The 21,190-nt window shown below is 39.5% G+C and overlaps 1 protein-coding gene across 7 annotated transcripts in view; it reads left to right on the top strand.

The window, feature by feature from the left end:
* Positions 1 to 21,190, top strand: part of ESR1 (estrogen receptor 1) — a 395,092-nt gene that overhangs the window by 153,146 nt on the left and 220,756 nt on the right. For all 7 annotated transcript variants that reach the window (XM_032836367.1, XM_032836368.1, XM_032836369.1 and 4 more), the window contains one exon: positions 13,043 to 13,159. In XM_032836367.1, coding sequence (XP_032692258.1) covers positions 13,043 to 13,159 — 117 coding nt within the window. The remainder of the gene's footprint in view (positions 1 to 13,042; positions 13,160 to 21,190) is intronic.

Below are 21,190 nucleotides of genomic sequence, written 5' to 3' on the forward strand. Positions count from 1 at the left end.
GATCTCAGGGTCATGAGTTGAAGCCCCATGTTGGGGCTACTTTAAAAAAGAGAGAGAGAGAGAGAGTGAGAGAAGGTCAAGCTTTGGAGAGCCCAGTGTATCTTTGGGTCTCTCAAAATATCAAGTATAGGTATCCTTCGTTTTCTGAAAGTTCATGTTGAGGCACTTCACTTATACAACAAACCTACATTAGTAATAGCTTTTATTGTAAAAGCAAAATCCTCTTTAGATTTTTTTCAGTTGGCAAAAGCAGGTACTAATGTATGTCTTTCCTAAAAGCCATGTGGCCTTAATGTAAACTTTTGGAAAGCAGGGGATAGTCTTTGCTTTATACCATTTTGTCTCAAAGAGGGTTTCATAGGAATGTTCTACTGTTGGATGGGGAGGGGGCAGAAACATTTGTAGCTTCTTGCATATATTAGAGACTCAAAATTGCTTGAAGGAATGAATTTTTTTTTCTTCTACATCACTTCTTTTTGTAAAAAATGTATCTAGTCTTCCTGGGTATTTACCCCAAAGATACAGATGTAGTGAAAAGAAGGGCCATCTGTACCCCAGTGTTCATAGCAGCAATGGCCACGGTCACCAAACTGTGGAAAGAACCAAGATGCCCTTCAACGGACGAATGGATAAGGAACATGTGGTCCATATACACTATGGAGTATTATGCCTCCATCAGAAAGGATGAATACCCAACTTTTGAATCAACATGGACAGGACTGGAGGAAATTATGCTGAGTGAAATAAGTCAAGCAGAGAGAGTCAATTATCATATGGTTTCACTTACTTGTGAGCATAAGGAATAACACAGAGAACATGGGGAGATGGAGAGAAGGGAATTGAGGGAAATTGGAGGGGGAGATGAACCATGAGAGACTATGGACCCAGAAAAACAATCTGAGGGTTTTGGAGGGGTGGGGGGTAGGAGGTTGGGGGAGCCTGGTGGTGGGTATTATGGAGGGCACGTATTGCATGGAGCACTCGGTGTGGTGCATAAACAATGAATTCTGTTAAATTGAAAAGAAATTAAGTAAAAAAAATCCTTTAAAAAAGAACAAATATAATGCTTAACTTGCATTGTATAGAATTAGAAGCAAATACTTTTTAAATTAAAACTTGTTGGATATATAGATTATTGGGATAGACTTTATCTTATGGTTGGGTGAGTTTAAATAGTCCATTTTAAACCTTGTCATGTCTTTGATAGTGACACCAAAGAATAAAATCTCTTTCTATTAAAGCATTCCCAAGGAGCGGGCTCTGCTTCCAAATTAGCCTAGAATTTTTTAGTAAACTAGAAAAAAAAAAACCTTCATAATAGCCTTTATAATTGCCACTTCAAAATGGGAATTTGGAGTGACACCAAATTATTAATCAGTAGAAAAGAGTAGATTTCAAAAAGGTAATTATATCAAATTTAACACCTCTTGAAATATATTCTGTTAAATAAATGTAGTCCCTCTTCCCTGTTCTTATTTGTAAGCAATGTGGATAATTCAGGTACCTTGAATCAGAAATCAGAGTACGATTGGCTTAATAGTTTGGGGCTTACTTCTGGCTATAGATGACTTTTGTCCTTTATCTTCTTGGAGAAGAGAGGCAACCACAAACACTTCTTTAAAGCCCAGAAGTGAATTATTAGTGCAGTTTAACTCTTCTCAGAGAAGCATGTTATGACTTCCCCACATTCGTGGACAGTTAGACTGTAATTCTTGGTTGTTTGAAAAGGTGTTTGAATGTATTTTAAGAAGGTCGAATAAATGACTATTTTTCTTACAGTTTTTCTTGCTTTTTCAAGCACTAGAATAGTTTCCAGCTCTGACAGTCAGCCATATGCTGACTGGAGTGAATTTTTTTGATATGACGAAGTGTTTTGGATGATTTACACTTGACTGCATAAATGTAGCCTCACAAGTTACACGATGTGAAGAGAATTGGTTAAATGTAAACAGGGATTATTTAACTACTAAGAAAATGATAGGTTATTATAGATTGATTTGAGCATATTGTCATTTAGGGGCTGTCTAGTATCTAATAATAATGATGGCTAATGTTTAATGAGCCTTGCACCAGGCTCTTTGTTTTGGGTTTTATATGGATTGTGTCATTTAATCCTCCACAAAATTCTAGGAAGTTAGTTCTACAATTGCTCCCATTTTGTAATTGAGGAAATGGAGGCGTTTAAGAAATAAAACCAGTATTCAACCCAACTAGTTGGAGTACAGAATCCATTGGTACATGTTGTGTTCTGTTGCCTCCCTCAAGGAGGAATTCTTCTAAAATGGAGTGAGGGTTGCTAGTGTAGCTGGCTCTTAGTCCCACTAGGCATAAAGCAAGAAGAGAGGGGCACAGAGTAGTCTGGGACTAGTCCAGCTTGCCAAGGAGAATGGGGCTCTTATGATGCATGGGGCAGAACTTCCCCCCCACCCCCCACCATGTGCCTCCTTCTATCCTACTTGGCAAAAGATAAAAGTTGCTGATGACTTCACCCTCTATATGGAGAGGAGAACTTGGTCCCTCAAGGGATAAAGGTTTGGGTCAGAGGAAGGAGTGCCAGGTCTAGCAGGGGCAGAAGGAGAGTCACAGGTACTCATGATGGCTTTGGTACAGGAGCAGAAACAGACTGGAGCTTCTGCCTTTGGCTTGGGTGTCTGCTACTTGTTCTTAGCTGGAGTATCTGCAGGTCAGAAAGCATGGCTCATGCTTAGTCATTTTTCTATTCTCTATAAAAAAATGTGGTAGTCTTCCCTTGCTTAACAAGGTTCTGGTAGTTAAGTTTATTACTTAGTCCGGGGGTTGTAAAGTAGAGAGAAATAACTGCTGGATGGATGGTAGCAGAACCAGAAAAGGAATTAAGATTGGTAATGCCAGGCTGGTTTTGGTTAGAAATTCTTAAAACACTTTTTTAATTATTATTTTGATTTTTATTAAAAAGCACTGTGAGTACATGTTAGATGTTAAACAGTACAAGATGGTCCATGATGTAAAGTTAAGGTCTTCCTCTGGTCCCATACCAAAATTCATTTTTCCTTTCTTGATAGGTAAATACTAATAATAGTTTCATCCAAAAATTGCATATATATACACACACATACACACATAGGTATATTTTGGTTATATAAGTGGTATTATATTCTACACTTTATTCTATGAATAGCTTTTCTCTCTGAATAATATATGTTGGAGATTTTCCCATATTGGTACATATAGGTCTCATTTTTTTTTTTAAATGGCTGTATTTTAGTCCATAGTAATACATTCTGTTGGCACAAAGTTTTATGGTTGACCAAGTATTTACATATATTATTCCTCTGGGCCTCATAGCAGCCACTAAGGGAGGTATCAAAAGGCCCAGAGGGGTTGCCTGGTCAGCTGGGAGCCCATGAAGCCTTGGACTCAAACACGAGTCCAGTGTTCTGAGCACTGTGCTGTCCCCCCAATACCCCCATATTCCTTCCATTTAGTGCAGCAAGCACAAATGGAGATTGGCTCTTCAGCAGTAAAAAACAGACAAACAAACAAACAAACAAACAATCTAGAACCTCAGGAAGCCAGACAAAAAGGAAGTATGCTCTTCAGGAAGGTGAGAAAAGAGAATAATCAAAGTTCAGAACTAGAATGGGCTCTTCTTCCCTTACCTTTTGTAGATGAGAGCATGGGACCAAGAATCCAATAGCTTAGCTGGTTCAAGACCCTCAGGCCATTTTCCTTCCAGAGGCTAGTTCTCAAGGTTGGTGGAGGGGGGGCAGGGGACTGTTGACTTTTCCAGGCTCTCTTGTTTTTATTAGCTGGAATGGGGTGTGGACAAGCAGACTGGGAAGTCCAAACACCCATGAGAAATGAGAAAACTCCGTTCTGAGCATTGTGGAATGACTCTCCTGAGAGTCCCCTCATGGGGAGTCTGGCCACATAGACCTGAGCTGTCTGGACACCCAGGAAGTGTGGATTTAATACATTCCTACACATTCATTTACTGAGTATCTAACATTCATCTGGATCTTTGCTAGGCTGCAGGGCTACATGTAAGTAAAACTGTCCCCAACCACAAGGACAAGAAAACATGTGAGAGTATCTGTGGTACTTTGGGTCAAATTCACCATGCAAATAAGGATGAATAAGTACAAAACAGTTGTCTTTACGTGTAGGTTTACTTTTATCAAACAACCTTTGTGTAATGGTTCATTGGCGATATAATGAATGAACCCATTTGTTTCTACTGGTTGGTAGAATTGTTACTCAAGCTGAGAATATAGACTGATTGTTATTTCAAAGTCTGACAGACTGTCGTTCGGCTGATTTCCTCATTTTCAAAATGGACTTAAAGATAAAAAGAGAATAACTGAATTCCTCTTCAAATATGCTGGAGGAGTCTTTTGACCATTGAAACAGAAGCTCCTTCGTCTTTCAGGACTTGAATCAGGATGCCTGGAAGGAACTTCATGAGGGACTTCATTTGGGGGGCTCCTGAAGAAGGATGAAACCTCTTATTTAGCATTTGGGTGGCCAGAAGCTTAAAGGGCGTTCATATTCCACACCACATCAGATCCGAGTAAATGCCTCCTTTCCCTTCTCTCTGAAAGCCCCGCACGGAGAGTGCAGAAGTGTATGTTGGGGGGACATCGTGCTTCTTAGTGACCCGTGGAGTCCAGGACGTAAGCACAATGCAGCTCAGGGTCTCTGAGTTTTGCCCTCTTGCTCTGCCCCCACCCCCCCACCATTCCCCCTTACTTCCTTGGCTTTGGACAAGAACATGTTGCAATAGTTTTCTACTGCTTTTGGATACCAGTGTCTGGACATTAAATGACTCTAAGTTGAGAGAAAGCTTGGGGAACTCTCTGGAAACAGTTGAACAGACCAAAGGAGAGGGGTCTGGAGGTGAGCTGAAGGCTGCCTGGCATTGAACTACTCACACTGGTTGTCACACTGCTCTCTTTTGTGTGATTCTTATCTATTGTCCCAGAAGAAGCAATTTCAGAAAGTCCTTTTCTGGGCTGTAGAACAGCCCTTGCTTAATTGTTGAACCTTCAGAGGCATTATTGAAAGTGGTTCATTGTCTCTAGTGTATTACAGTGAGATGGTGGTCACTGATTTCGTTATGTTTTCTTTTATTGCAGCTGTTGGTTTGATCCTGGGCCAGGTGCTTAAAACAATTGTGGTTTTGCAGATGGTAAGGAAGGCTGGACAAGGAAAAGGGATCATGTCGTTACCCTGGCCAAAATTTTTAGCAGACTGGAGTCTGACAAGGGCAAATAGAGTATTTCCTCTTCATTTTCATTTAGAAAAAGAAACTTTCCAGGACAATTATCCTTCTTAGAGTTCCTTTAAATATTTTTTTCCTTTAAAAATATCCTTAGATGCAAATAATCTTTTTATTTCCCTTAAAATATGCCAGAATTGGCTAGCTGTAAAAATGTAATTCGGGCTGCATTATTAAGGCATGCCGTTTTTATTTGCATACCATGACATACAGATGTGGTTGTGAAATAGTTCAAATCATGGCACATTGAATGTCCTCACTGGATTTTTAGGAATGTGTTCACGGAGGCAGCCAAATTTTATTTCATTTTGTTTGGCTTATTGCACTGGCTGTAAATCAGAGAATATTCACTTTAATATCTGAGTCAAAATTTATTTCCAAACATAATACTGCAGTTGTTCTTGTACAGAAAGTAAATTTCTTATTTATTTCCCTAATACCTTGCCTTCTACTCTCTCCTTTTCTATGTTATGTTGGAATGTGCTGAAAGGTCTTCCAGAGAGATTTTGATAAAATATGCCATTATCTACTGCTGAATATATTTCATGTGGTTGATCTCGCATATCTTTAACTTTGGGAGTCTTTGGAATCACAGGTTCTGGAAATAATTTCATTGCTGCTTCTGAAATGCCCTCCTGATGTTGTAACATGGTAATTACATTAGGGAGAAACGTTTTTATTACAATTTAAAGTATAACAGTATTTAAACCACTGGCTAGGTGTAGGTATCATGTTTTTTTTTTTTTTTTAAGATTTTATTTATTATTTATTTGACAGACAGAGATCACAAGTAGGCAGAGAGGCAGGCAGAGAGAGGAAGGGAAGCAGGCTCGCTGTTGAGCAGAGAGCCGGATGCGGGGCTCGATCCCAGTGAGATCATGACCTGAGCTGCAGGCAGAGGCTTTAACCCACTGAGCCACCCAGGTGGCCCTCATGTTCTTTTCTATGTCACCAGCCCTGTGGTGCTATTCCTGGAGTAACAGGACTTGTGAATGAGGCTGACCTGGGCTTTGATCATGGACCTGCCTCTTGTAGCCAAGTGACCTTGAACAAGTTAGTCTCTTGGGGGTCTCAGTTTCTGCTTGAATGGCATGGGAGTTACAATGACCTGACTTGTCCATTGTGATGTTTAGATGAGAAAGAGAGCTAAAGTCCCCTGGCAGGGTGCCTGGTCTGTGGTGCGCACATGGCCAATACTGCTGGCCCCAGGGGCATTTTTTTTTTTTTTTTTTTGGAGGGAATCTGAACAGGTCCACTTAAAATTCACGTCTTTGATTCCTTTTCCCACCCTACCTCATGGAGATGCTTCTTATATATCCAACTTCATTTTAAAAAGTTGTGGTAAAGTACACATAACATAAAATTTGCCACTTTAATCATTTTTAATTTAGTGGCATTAAGTGCATTCACATTGTTGTGCAACTATTGCCACTGTCCATCTCCAGAACTTTTTCATCATCCCAAATGGAAACTCTATACTCATTGCACAATAAATTCCCCATTTCCCCCTTCCTGCATCTCCTGATAACTCCTATTCAATTTTCTGTCTCTGTGAATTTGACTATTTTAGGTCCTTCATCTAGGTGGACTCATATAATATTTGCCCTTTGGAGTCTGGCTTATTTCCCTTAGCATGTCTTCAAGGTTCATCTATGTTGTAGCATGTACCTAAATTTTATTTCTTTTGAAGACTGAATAAAGCTCCACTTTATTTATTTACCATATTTTTTATCTATTTGTCTGCCAATGGACATTCGAGTTGTTTGCAGCTCTTGGCTATTGTGAATACTGGTGCTATGAACATAGGTGTACCAGTATCTGTTTGAGTCTGTGCTTTAGTTCTTTTGGGCAGATACCCAGAAGTGGAATTTCTGGCTCATATGATCTCCAACTTCATTTTGACAAGCCTCCCAGGCTTTGGGACTACATTTATAATAATAATTTGTTGGGTAGTTGCTTGTTGGTGTGCTACTGAAATCTCAAAGACAACATGTTTCAGAATTTTCTACACATCTTCTTCCCACCCCACTCCCAAATCAGATCCTCTTTTTGATTAATGATAAGAATAAATTTTGAGACATCCTGACACAAGCTACCAGAATCTTTGACCTCCTTTTCCTCCTGTTCCTCCTTCTCTAGCCCTAAGAATTTGGCAAAGCTAATTTAAATTGTTTTCTTTCTTTTTTTTTTTTTTAACCTCTTCTCTCTGTCTTGTCTGCTCTAATACTCAGAGATGATTAATGCATATTTTGGTCTTTTTTTCCATTGGCATTACCTTGAACATTTTTAATCCTTCATTTTCTAATGAAAATCCTATATTTTGAACTCTCATTTCCATAACAAATTCTCTTGGGACCAAGTTTTGCTCTTGTGGACCTGAGTTTTAGGGTCTGGGTATGGCAACCATTGCTTTGGGGTCATCACCTTCTCAGTCATGACTTCCTTTCTAGAACTCCAACCTGCCCCCTCCAAAGGCCCGTGTTCCAGATGGGATTGGGGGCTGCAACATAGAGCTTTAGTAACTCCATTTTGTTCAGGTAACAAATACTTGCTGAACTCCACTGTGTGCCTGAGAATGTGTTGGGCACCATGTTCTACCTTAGGACAGAAGGTGATAAATGAGATGGATGTAGTCCATCTGCTGTCAAGCCTATAGTCACCTGGGGATTTTGAGGAGCAGTTAAAGTCCAAAGTAGTAAGCTCTGTGACAGGACAAAAGCTAGGCATCATCAGAGGGGCAGAGAGGAACCCCAGAGGATTTGCTATGTTGACTGACACACCTGAAAGACTAATGGGAGTCATTTGGGCTAAGAGTAGGGGAAGTTCCCTCAAGAAAGAACGGTGTGTGTAATCTGGGGGTGGGAAGGAGAAGAGTGTGTTAGAATGGGACATGGTTAGAACTTAAAGAGTGGTAAAGATAAGGCCAGGAAAGGTGGTTGGGCTGATAAGGAACAGCGTGGTAAGCTGTTTTAAGGCATTTAGATTTTATCCTTAGAGCTTTGAGGAGCATCAGAATAGTAAAGCAGGGTAGTGGCTTGGTGGTGTAGGATTTTAGAAGAATCACCTGGCAACACCGTGGGGAATGGTTGGCAGGGGAAGGCTGGAGGCAGGGGGTGGCTTAGTGGGATGCTGCGATATTCTGGGCTGGAGGGGGTATGAATTCTGGTAGGGGTGATGGGCCAGGGAAAAACTCATTTTTCTTTGAAAAAGAATTTAAAAATAATAGATTTGATCAGTGAGTGCATGTGTGAGAGGGTTCGAGTGAGGAAGAGGCTAGAGAGTCTTGAAATAACACCAGGTCTCAGGCTTTGTGGTATGGTGATAAAAAGGAAGAGACTGGTGAGGAAAGACGACCACCAGTTGGTTGTTTTTGGGACACATCCATCTTGAAGAGGCTATGAAAAAGTCAAGTCTAAATGGACCAACTGTAGGTAGGTAGGTAGGTATATGGGTATGAAGCTCAGCCAAAGAGACTTGGTCTGAGGTGACTGCCAGAACGTGCTGAAAGAAAAGTGTGGCAACAGGAAAGATACCCAAGTTTCTCTCAGGATACTGCTTATTTTATTTTTTTTCAGCTTTATTGAAGCATAATTGACACGTTATAAGATATTTAAAGTGTTCATTGTGATGATTTGGTGTACCTGTATTTTGTGAAAGGATACCCTCCAGTAAATTAGTTAACACATCCATTACCTCATGTATTTACTTTTTTGTGGTGAAAACATTTAAATTCTACTTTCTGAGGAGATTTCCATGGTACATTAGAAGTATCATCAGCTCTAGTCACCATGTTCTACCTCAGAGCCTTAGACCTTCTTAGTCTCAAGATCCCACACAAGTGACACCATGTAGTATTTATTTCTCTGGCTGGCTAATTTCACTTAACATAATGCCCTCCAGGTTTATCCCTATTGTCACAAATGATAGGATTTCTTTCTTTTTTAAGGTTGAATAATATTCCAGTATATTTATATAAATATATAAATGCCACCTTTCCTTTTTTTAATCTGTCAATGGACACTTAGGTTGTTTCCATGCCTTGGCAATTATGAATAACGCTGCTGTGAACATGGTAGTACAGTTAATGATTTTGTTTTCTTCTGTTAAGGACCCAGTACCGGAAACATTACATCATAGGGTAGCTCTATTCTTAATTTCTTGAGGAACCGCCATACTGTTTTCCACAGTGGCCGCACCAGTTTGCGTTCCCACCAAACAGTGTGCGAAGGCTTCCTTTTCTCCGAGTCCTCCCCTACTTGTTTCCATTTGGTATGTTTTATATTTCTTTTGAAGCTCTGACTGTGGGTCATTGACTATTTTTGTAGCTAGCAAGTGTCATCGTTCTATGTGTTGGTAACAATGCAAAAACACCTGCTACTGACAGAGGGTAAAATAGGAAGAAAAGGGTAAAACAAAAAGATGAGAGAAAGAATCCCAGAGAACTGTGGGTAAGATGTGAGCCCATCTGCCGGCCCAGGAGCTGGGGGTTGGCCTGGTGGTTTCTGATCCTCAGGCTTTCTGTTTAGGTTTCATTCGTTCCCTCTTTTCTCTACTCCCAGTTATTCAGACCCCACATCAGTCCGAAGGTATTCTTTTTATTTTATGGTGGGCAACGAAATAGTGATTATTTCTCCAAAACGTCATCTGAGCCTCACATCTTGGCTTTGGCCTTCTGCATTTCATCTAGGCCTGTGTGAAAGGCATGTTGGAGCTGGTCTGGTCACAGGTACAAGGAGTTCTTCAGTGTCTTCCGTGAACACACTATTTCATTCATACAGTTGGTGTGAGATTTTTTTTTTCATTTAATTAGTTCTACTTCAATAGGATAGGATTTTTACAAGCATTGTTTTCCCAAGAACAAATAATAAAGTTTAAAGTGAAGTTTCCTCTTAAAGCAACTAACTTTTTAATTGCTTCAGTGGCTTTCATAACGCACCTTTGCTGGGGTGCCTGGGTGGCTCAGTTGATTAAGTATTTGACTCTTGATCTCAGCCCAGGTCTTGATCTCAGGGTCCTGAGTTTGAGTCCTGCCCAGTGTGGAGCCTACTTAAAACAAACAAACAAACAAACAAACAAACAAAAACACACCTTTATAAAATTATTATGCTCAAAGAACAAAAAACTACCTTGCTGTTATCCTTCTCTGATGTCAGGTGAAGACTTTTAAATAGTTGTTAATGGTATTTAGTTAGGGTACTAAACTTTAGGTCATACATCAAATCCGTACCTATTCATTTTTTCTTGTTACCAATTCAGCAATTTTAAATTTTAATGTAGTTGGAGCAGGAGAAAATCCACTTTGTCACCAAAGGTTTGCATTACAAACATGATTCTGCAGAGCATCTATTTTCTTTCTTGTTAAGGGGTGAATTCAATTGCACAAGTCCAGTGTATTTTATCTATTAAAAGTGTTAGCTCAGGAATTTCACTTGGGTCTATAAAGATACACATCTATGGTGATAACGAATGCAAACATAACATTCACCATTTGGCCTCTGATCTAATTCAGTTATTCCATCCTCTGGCTTGCAAAACAACTGGTTTTTGAGAGAAAAGTGAATCAAAGTTAATTTTCGGTTCCAATGATTCTTGACTGTTTTCTTCTGAGACTTAATACAGACTCGTTTTTTTAGAGTTAAAATAAATCAGGATGTACAACATAAACGTCATAGGAGACCAAACACTGAAAGTTTCTTTGAGGTGTCAGAAGGCGGCAACTTTTGCTTAAAGTTTACCCAGGTAAATTTTGTTTCTGGTTCTATGATTTCCTCAGCTTGTCCCTGTGAACAAGAGCAGTTCAAAACATAAAAATTGTGCCTGAATATTTGAGGCAGTGTGTGGTCTCCTATTAAAGCAGTCAGTTTACAATTTTGCTGGCTAGTTGGCTGCTTCCTGTTAGGCAAAAGAAGAATGCAACGTGTTAATTTGATCCAAAGCCTGTTTATGTGGTAGTTTTAATAATGTATATCTAAAGATGGAGAAGCAAGTTTTATGAGACCAGGCTTTCTTGTTAAGGCCCCACTCCACCCTATTCTAATTGAGACTGACCCTAAAATTGAATAAAGAACAAAGAGTTCTATAGTGAAAACTTCAGTACATGTTGCATCTTGCCCTTGGTGAAATAGGGAAATAGAGACACAGATGATCTGAATTAGAGGGTGCAGTATTTCCTCATCTTTTTTTTTTTTTTTGAGAATGGGAAACATTTTATAATAGTCCATATCATCTCCATAGTCTAAATTCAGGCGTAAGAATTTAGACTTCTATAAATGAACTTCTTCATAAAAACGTGCCAACATTTTTTAATTTGTGGAGTTTAATATTTTCCATATTAGAAACCAGACTTCTTTTGAGGGATAAAGAAATAGAGGTGACCCCTAAATCTTAGAGCAGAAACGTCTTGTGGGCAGTTGGCTGTATGTACCCAGAACTCAGAGAAGAGGGTTGGGCTGGGAGGACAACTCTGCAAGTCATCTCAGTTTATGACCGAGGAAGCCGGAGCCATGGAATAAATTCTCTTGTGGGAAAATTTGGAGTCATAAGAAGGGTCTGACACCGAGCCCTGTACTGCTCTAGCTTAATGTTGGGTGGAGGAAATCTGCAAATAACACTGGGAAGCCACAGCCTGAGGGGTGGAAAGAGCCCAGGGGAGTTCTGCATTATGGAAGCCAAGGGAAAAGCATGTGAGAGGAAGGGAGGAATTGTCGGATGCTCTGATAGGTCAAATAGGATCTGGGCTGGAAATATCTGTTGGCTTCAGCAATAGGGGTCATTTGATGGAAGGATTTAAGCAGCTCTTGTGGGGCAGCTAAGGTAGAAACCAGGCATGAGTTGAGCTAGGCAGGAGACGTGAGGAAAGAGCAGACCTCAAGTGTGTAGACCTTTCTGAGGAGCTGAACTGAGAAGAAGCGTGGGATGTAAGATGAAAGTCTGAGAGGGACGTGAGGTCCGGAGAGACCTTTTTTTGTGGGCACAGTTGCACGTGATGAACGTGAGTGAGAAAAGGCATTTGAGCAAGAAGGACGCAGTAAACAAGAAGTGAAAGAAAGAGTCTGATCAATAATAAAGCAATAGTAGCGACAACAGTGTTTTTTATAAGCCCCTGACAGGTGTTCTCCCATCAAATTCTTAGAATAGTGCCACATGGTGGGCTCCATTATTTTCTCCAGGTGAGAGAGGGGTGAGACCTAGAGATGTTAACGACCTGATGCATCATCCTCCAGCTAGTAATGAAGGACTAACTTATCGACCTGAGGACTGAACTTTGTTTCCATCCCAGCTCACCACCCCCAACTGGAATGTAGATGTTCGGGGCTGTGTTTAAATAGTTACCTAAAGGTTTTCTCATTTCTGTTTTAAGAAAGGCCACTTTAAAACTCTATGAAAGTTCTTAACAGTGTTGTTACAACAAGAATTTTAGCTCGTGGTGTGGGTCAAAGGAAAAAAAAAAAGCCTTATTTGCTGAGAAAAATGTGTGAGTGTAGATAGAGTCTTGTACCCCCAAGTATTAGCCATATGAACTGAAGGTGATTTGCCCAGAGAACTCTGGAAGCAGCTGGCTGAGGCAAAAATCAAGTCTAGGAGAGTTAAGCCTCCCCGCCACCCCCCTCCCAACTCCCCCCCACACACACTTGGAGAAGGACAGCGAAGGGATGGTATGAGGAGGTAGTAGCACAATCAGGCCAAGTAAGTGATAGGAAAACATCCCCCAGGTGGCTTCCCTAAAGCTTTGGACTGGCTACATTTCCTAAAATAATATTAATTTTGTCCTTCTGCTGTTCATAGGACATAATGACTACATGTGTCCAGCTACCAACCAGTGCACGATTGATAAGAACAGGAGGAAGAGCTGTCAGGCCTGCCGGCTCCGCAAGTGCTATGAAGTAGGCATGATGAAAGGCGGTAGGTACCTCCCCACCCCGCAGGGTGCCCGTGGGCAAAGGGTGTCCCTGTCTGGCCCCCAGTGCTGGCTGCTTCGGTCCCAACAACCGCGGCAGTGCAGTGTGTTCCCTTCTAATTAGTTGTTTATTCCTATTCCTATTTTTCTTTACGACAAAAGTATTTTTATAACATTTTTTTTTAATAGGAAGTACCTGGAACTGGAGATTCTAACATGCCATTTTGTGTTTTATATTTTGGATGTAAATACTTATATTTTAAATCAGAGGTGTGTGGGAGGTGGCGGTGGAAGGAAAGGAAGAAGAGTGCCCTGTGAATTATTCTAGAAATACTTTTCAGTGACTGTTTATATTGCTAATGCTAGAAAACAATGTCTGAGAAGAAGCTTTCCCTACATTGAGACTTGTAAATGTGAGAGATAAATAGCTTATTTATGATCTAACAATCTCTGAACATCCTTCAGGGAATTTGAATTTCAATCAAAAGGCAGCTTTTTCCTTTAGACGTTGAGGCAGCCGGTAGCTCCCATAACCTGAGCATCTGGCCTGGGGCTGGGACAGTGGAATGATTGTGGAGCGCTAGCAGATCAGGAGACGCTCAGGCTTTGTGCCCGCGTGCCTCCATCTTTGTGGCTGCCTGCATGTGTGCGTGCACGAGTACGTGCGCGTGCGTGCGCGTGCATGAGCGCATGCGTGAATAGGTGTGGTTTTCTGTCTACTCACATATCCAGTTTTCCAGTTTTCTTTTAGGGAAATCCAGTGTCTGGTTCTGAGGTTATTGCCTGCTCTGTAGGTGTGGTTGCCTGACCTTGTATTCTTGGGCATCTAGTCTTGAGGAATAAGATGCCAGTCATGGGTAGCTTCCAAAATACTGGGAGAGAACAAACAGAAAATGTGTAACTAAAGTCATGGTGCTTTCAGTGTTTTAGGAGGGTACAAAGGGGAGAGGGGAACCTAGGATTGTGTTATATTGCCTGCTGACTCTAAAAGGGGAAGAGCTTTTTGAAGGAGATGGGGAATGAACATGAGTTAAGAAGGGGGTTACAATGAAAAAAAAATGGCGGTTGTGCAGGTGGAGGGCAGCTAGCCTTTAGCTTGGTAATACTTCGCTGAAAGGGGAAGCGGAAGGAAAACCAATAACCTGGTTGGAAGGAAGTTTACAGTCGAAGATTCCTGAGTTCTGTGATCACAGATAAGCCTGCAGGGTGGGATTTTAAATACAGCATTTGGAATAAATTCTCTTGATGAACAGACGAAATATTGAATTTACTCATTGTGTGAGCTGTGACTATATGTCTTGGATGTCTGAAAAAGCAGCTTTAACTTGAAGGGTAATTAATTCCAAGAATTTAACAGCCACATTCAGAAAATGACACTTAGAGTCATAAATGGATTAAATATTTAAGGAATTCATTTTTCTTTGTGCAGTTAGAGAATTAGTCAGGCTTACTTAAACTCACAAAAAGCTTCTTAAGGTAACCTGAAAAGTGACAGGAATATAACAGCTGCATGTAAAAAGTTTAGTATGAACCAGCAGAGTCCGAGTTTAATGTGCTTCTTTGATGACTGCAAGTAGTTTAAGCCCAGCCTCTTAGGTTCTATCTGAAAGCTGAAATAATCAACTCATGAATATGTCCAAAACATTTTTTCCTTTGAGGGTACCCATACACTGACCCCACTTCATAAAAAGAATTCTGTTTTTGTTTTTTTTTAAAGATTTTGTTTGTTTATTTGAGAGAAAGAGAGATCACAAGTAGGCAGAGAGGCAGGCAGAGAGAGGGGAAGCAGGCTCCACGCTGAGCAGAGAGCCCGATGAGGGGCTTAATGCAGGTCTAGATCCCTGGACCCCGAGACCATGACCCGAGCCAAAGGCAGAGGCTTAACCCACTGAGCCACCCAGGTGCCCTCAAAAGAATTCTGTTTTTCCTAATTTATATTCAAATAAAGTCTGGCTGCATAAATATAAATTATGCATACTTGTTTTTAATCTAATAAAAATTTTAATATGCAGAGGCAAAATGAGAGTCTTCCCACTGTTTTTAAATAGAACTCTAGATAATCTGACTACACCCAGGCAGTCTGTGTGTACATGCATATACTTGTATAAGCGTATTTATGACTAAAATATATATCTGTGTTAGTTTGCTGCCGTATCAGTCTGCTTGGCCTGCCATAACAAAGGCTACAGCCTGGGGGGCTTGAATAACAGAAATTAATTTTCTCACAGTTCTGGAGGCTCAAAGTGCAAGACGAAGGGGTTGGAAAATCCAGTTTCTGGTAAGACGTGTCTTCCAGGCTTTTACATAACTGCTTTTTCAGTGTGTCCTTTTCTCTGTGGGCACAGACATAGAGGGAGCATTCTCTGGTGTGTGTCTCTTCTTACAAAGGTGTTGGTCCTATTGGATTAGGATCCCACCTTTATGACCTTGTTTAACCTTTAATACTTTCATGGAGGCCTTATCTTCAAATACAGTCACACTACTTGGCTTCAACATGGGAATTTGGGTGGGAAATAATTTAGTCTATAACAGCTGCTGTATTAAAATACTATAGATTGGGGGGCTTAACCCACAGAAATTTATTTTCTCACAATTCTGGAGACTGGGAAGTCCAAGGTCAGGGTGTCAGCAGGTTTGGTCTCATCTGACGGTCTTCTCCTTGGCTTACAGATGGTCACCTTCTTACTGTGTCCCCACATGGCCTTTTTTTTTTTTTTCTGTACTCACACATCCTTGGTATTTTTTCTTTTTCTTCTAAGGTCACCAGTCCTGTTGGAATAGGGCCCCACCTATGTGACCTTGTTTGATCTTTCTTATCTCTTTAAAGACCCTGTGTCCAAATAAAATCATATTCTAAGGTACTGGGATTAGGCTTCAACACGAATTTTGAGGGGAACAAAATTCAGGACATACCAGTACCTCATAAAGACTTCTCAGTGGTTATTCAGTATCTGTCTACGTATAATAAGAGCATGTGTCTTTCTGGCTGTTTATATATGTGTGTGTAAGTTTTATGCCAAGCTTTAAAGTTGTAAAATTATAGGCTGTGCAAACATCTCATTTTAATTATATGTATAAAGCATTTACCCTTAACACAATGTAATTTATTACATTTTCTACAACATGAAATACCACATATAACCTCATGACACTTTGTATAACAACTCTCCAAATCCCACTGAATAAAGACTTAATTTACAATTGGAAGTACAAATATAACTATAAAGTTTGAAATTACTTTGTAAAAACAGCTGTGACTAAATAAATCTTTATAACATTTCCTACTGGTTTCATAAGAATCCAGTTCCTTTCTTTTTTTTAAATTTTATTTTACTTTTTTTTTTTTTAAGATTTTTATTTATTTATTTATTTGACAGAGAGAGATCACAGGTAGGCAGAGAGGCAAGCAGAGAGAGAGGAAGGGCGGGGGGAAGCAGGCTCCCTGCTGAGCAGAGAGCCTGATGCGGGACTCGATCCCAGGACCCTGAGATCATGACCTGAGCCGAAGGCAGCGGCTTAACCCACTGAGCCACCCAGGCGCCCCTTTATTTTACTTTTTTAGTGTAAGAATCTACTTTCTTAGCCAGGCTGGATAGCAATTAGATTAGTGAATCTCTACCTATAACATCAAATGATTAGTTTCAGATTAAAGAGAGAACCATATACCTATATTCCCTATTTTTATAGCAAGACCGAGTAAATTTACTGAATGTTCTAAAGATCTGAAAGAGTACATGACTTATCTACATGAAGAAATTATTTGAATCTGTTTCGATGCCTATATTACACTGAAAATCACAACATCATTATTAGATTTGGTTCTGAGCCCTGGTAGTTCCGTAAGATACAGGATTTAAGTGCTCTGGAGAATGCATTTCCTGATTGTAGCACATGTGCCGGCCTTTCTGCCTCAGCTGCATTTTCCTCCCCAACCGCAGATTCCTGTCTTTTCTTCGGGGAGGCTATGTTGGTTCCCAGTGTTCTACCTTTCACAGCACTCAGTTCTTCTCAGCTTTCCATAATTATTACTGTTAGCTATTCAGCAACTGTCCATAAACTCCCATGATGGCAGGGACTCTCTCTGTCTTGTTTACTGAGCTAGCACTAAACAAGTCACAAAACAAGTGTTCAAAACTTTTTTCTTTCTTTCTTCTTTTTTTTTTTTTTTTGCATGAAGTGATGATTTACTTCATTTAATTAGTTATTTGTGTATGTCTTACACGTGAGCTATTATGGAGCAACATGAATAAGACCTGGTCCCTTCCATCACTGTCCTCATGGTACAAAAAGGACATTTGCATATGAAAAGTCCAGAAGACAAGTTGAGAGTGGTTGGAAGATGAAGATGATAATGAAAGATGAATGACCGAGGGAAGTTCAGAGCTTTAACCAACCACTTCCGGGTTAGTCCAACCCAGGATATTACTCAGACTATCTGATTCCCAAGGCATGTATGTGTGTGTGTATATGTATGTGTGTGTGTGTGTATATATCTCCCATATGTATATGTATGTATATGTATACATATATATGTCCATATATACATATATGTATATATATGTCTATATATATATACGCACACACATATATATTTATATTTAAGATTTATTTATTTTAAAGAGGGGATGGGCAGATGGAGAGGAAGAGAAACCCACAAGCAGACTCCCTGCTGAGCACAGAACCTGACATGGGGCATGATCCCAGGACCCTGAGATTATGACCTGAGCCAAAATCAAAGGGTTGGATGCTTAACCAAATGAGCCACCCAGGTGCCCCCAGGTGTACATTGTTATCAAAGAATCTGCTGTTCTAGTTTGGTTTGGTGCAAAGGGGGAAGACTTCAGAGGTGGAATTCTTGGTACAAATACTGCTCCTTCTCAGACTTGCTGAGCAATCCTGTTATAGTCACTTTTATGAGCTTCATTATCCTCAGATGTGAAATAAAAATAAATAAATTCTACTTAACAAGTTTGTTACAAAAGTTGTAATTCATAACATATAAAAGTACTTTATAAATTTAAACTACCACCCAAGTGTTAGCTATTATGTCTTTTCTTTCTCTCTCTCCCCTTTTTTCTTTTTTCTTTCTTTTTTTTTTTTTTTGTTGTTGTTGGAAGAAAGAGAATGGTAATTTCATCACTTATAGTGGGTATAAACATCTAATTCCCTTGGAGGAATAAAAATCTGGCTCAGACACATCTGCTTTTTTGTTTTTTTCTTTTTGGTGTGTATCCTGGATATGGTTTTATGAGTGAGATTTGTTGTGCTTTTTATTTTATGATGTCAGAGATCTACACAAACTTGTTGAAATTCTTTCCTCACAATAGACTCAGAAGTGTGTTGGTAGCAAAGTTTTCATTTTTCACCTGAGGAAATTGGCACACAGAAATTAATTGATGCAGGAAATTAATTGATGGACATGCACTCTGGTTATGTTTTCTTATAACTGGTTATGTTTTCTTATAATGCATTAAGAAGAAATTTGAAGGGGAGTAGGAGATACAGGCTTCCAGTTATGGAATGAATAACTCACGGAATGAGAGGCACAGCATAAGGAATATAGTTAATGCTATGTTAACACCGATGTATGGTGACAGATGGTAGGTATACTTGTGTTGACTGCAGTGTCATCTATAAACTTGAGAAATCATTGTGCTGTACAGCTGAAACAAATGTAACATTGTGTGCCAACTATACTCACATTTTAAAAAAAGATGAAATTTGAAAAAAAGAAATATTGACTAGTTTTTATTTTGATAACAATGCTATGATTTAATTTTGAGAAATACTCCAAAATAGTAAATAAATTAATGTTATAATTTTAACGTGAAAAGATAAGATACTAATAATATAGATGGGGAGATCTATGTTATGTGTCCAGAATAACTTAGAAGCCCAAAGAAGAATTGGAAAGTACAAATTTCCTTATTTCCTAAGTTAAAAATTTATCATTATGAGCGGCTGTAATTCATTGTACTGAGGGTTAACTCCCAATCCAGAAAATTAGTTTTCTCTTAATTGTACATTGGCTATCTTTTACCAAAAATAATCAACTGATTATCTTCTTTTTTAAAGATTTTATTTATTTATTATTTATTTATGAGAGAGAGACAGAGAGAGAGAAAACATGCATGGGTGAGCGCACTAGTGGGAGCCTGGAGAAGGGCAGAGATGAAGGTAGAGGGACAAGCAGACTGCTCAGAGTACAGAGCTGGATGAGGGCTCCATCCCATGACCCTGACATCGACCCTGAGATCCTGACTTGAGCGGAACCCAAGAGTAATACCCTTAACCGAATGAGCCACCTGGGTGCCCTAGTAATCAACTGTTTATTAGTATTAATGATGGTAACACCAAATCAACGCATTGAGAATGTAAATGTGAGGTTCTTTCTTGGGATTTTCCAGTAATTCATGTGAGAATTATAACTGAAGACAGGATTAGGGGTTCATGTTTAGGATTTAATTTCAGAAAAACATTATAAAAAAAAGCTAGTTTCTCTTGACCAAAGAGATTCTGGATGTTTTAAATAGCAACCTATATATCTATGCTATTGGAATATTATTTTACTAATTGATATTTTGGATATTTAATTTATTAAAAATTTCTCCTATATGATCATTTTTCATTTGCAGACAAAGAAATATTCTGAATCCAGTCCTTGAATCACATATAGGACTTTAAAGATTAATGAATCCAATGCTTTTCCACATTTAAATCCATCATCTGCTTCTACCAGTAGTAGCAGATTCTCTATCTAGAAGACAGGTGAAAGCTGATTTGATGTAACCTCTTTTCACTCAATTTGGTGTTCCTGAGAAACCCAAAGGAACCTCAGGACTCTACGGAACACAGTTTGCAAACCACTGATCTAATCTAATTCCTTCATATTCTAGATAAGAAAACTGAGGCTAGAAAGATTATATGACTTGATCAAAGTCTCAGAATACTTAGCAGAAGAATTGAGCCTAGAATTCTAGATTCTAGACTCAGAGTACTTTCTTTTTCCAGCATACCTCTTTACTGGGAGTGCTCCATGCTACCACTCACATTTAACATTAAAAATAATTGACTAAAAATATGGGTGGCATATAACTGAGTTAAGGCACACAAACACATACATATACTCCAGAGAGAAGAAATCCAAAGTAAAAGAAACCACCTTTATTTTATTCTTCCAGATGACATGGTGGACACTAAGACTTTGGTGATCTGTTGACCTGGGGAGCTAAGGGAATTAGGCTCATAGCTAACCTGTGAATAGCTCTCTATTTCTGCCTTTAACATGGTGGCAGCAACAGCAGTAGAAGAGAATGTGGAATGTTTCAGGACTATGAATTTAAAAGAAAAGGGGAGGTAGGTAATGGCAACATTGGGGTCCATTAATTTAGCATAAACAATAACAATGAGATCACTATGAGAATGAGAACTAATGAGGATTAGTCATTCTGTCCAAATGTTGGTAAAAGTGAAAGAGATGTCCTGATATATCATGCCCTCAGCTGCCCAATGGGGTAGCGGCAGGTCAGCACCTGTGACTGTTAGTTCAGCTGGGTGAAGCATGATGGTGGGTAGCCCAGTGCTTCCACCCTTGTAAGAACTATGCTATCTTCAGACCTCTTGGCATAGATGGAGCAACTTTTTTACAGGTTTGGCAGAGTATGATGGGATCAGCTCAATTCGAAGATTGATACCAAAACTTCTTTTGTCAGGGTTACCAATGACCTTCGTGTTGCTAAATCCAACAGTCCATTCTCAGAATTTTCCTTGACCAGTTAGCAGCCTTTGACACAATAGTTAATTTTCTCCTTAATCTACTTTCGTTACTTGGCTTCCAGGAAAATATACTCTTTGTTTTTCTTCCAACCCTCCTGATCACTCCTTTTATGTCTTCTTGGTGTGTTTCTCATCATCTTTTGGTCCAGGGTTCAGTCTAGGGACCTCTTCTGTTTTCTGTCTGTATTCCTTGTTGGTATCCTCTAGCCCAAGGGCTTTAAATACCTTTTATATGCTTAGATCCATGATCACATATAATA

The sequence above is a fragment of the Lontra canadensis genome, unplaced genomic scaffold, assembly GCF_010015895.1.
Source record: "Lontra canadensis isolate GAN:19392208 unplaced genomic scaffold, GSC_riverotter_1.0 scaffold92, whole genome shotgun sequence".
In the NCBI taxonomy this organism is placed as follows: Eukaryota; Metazoa; Chordata; class Mammalia; order Carnivora; family Mustelidae; genus Lontra; species Lontra canadensis.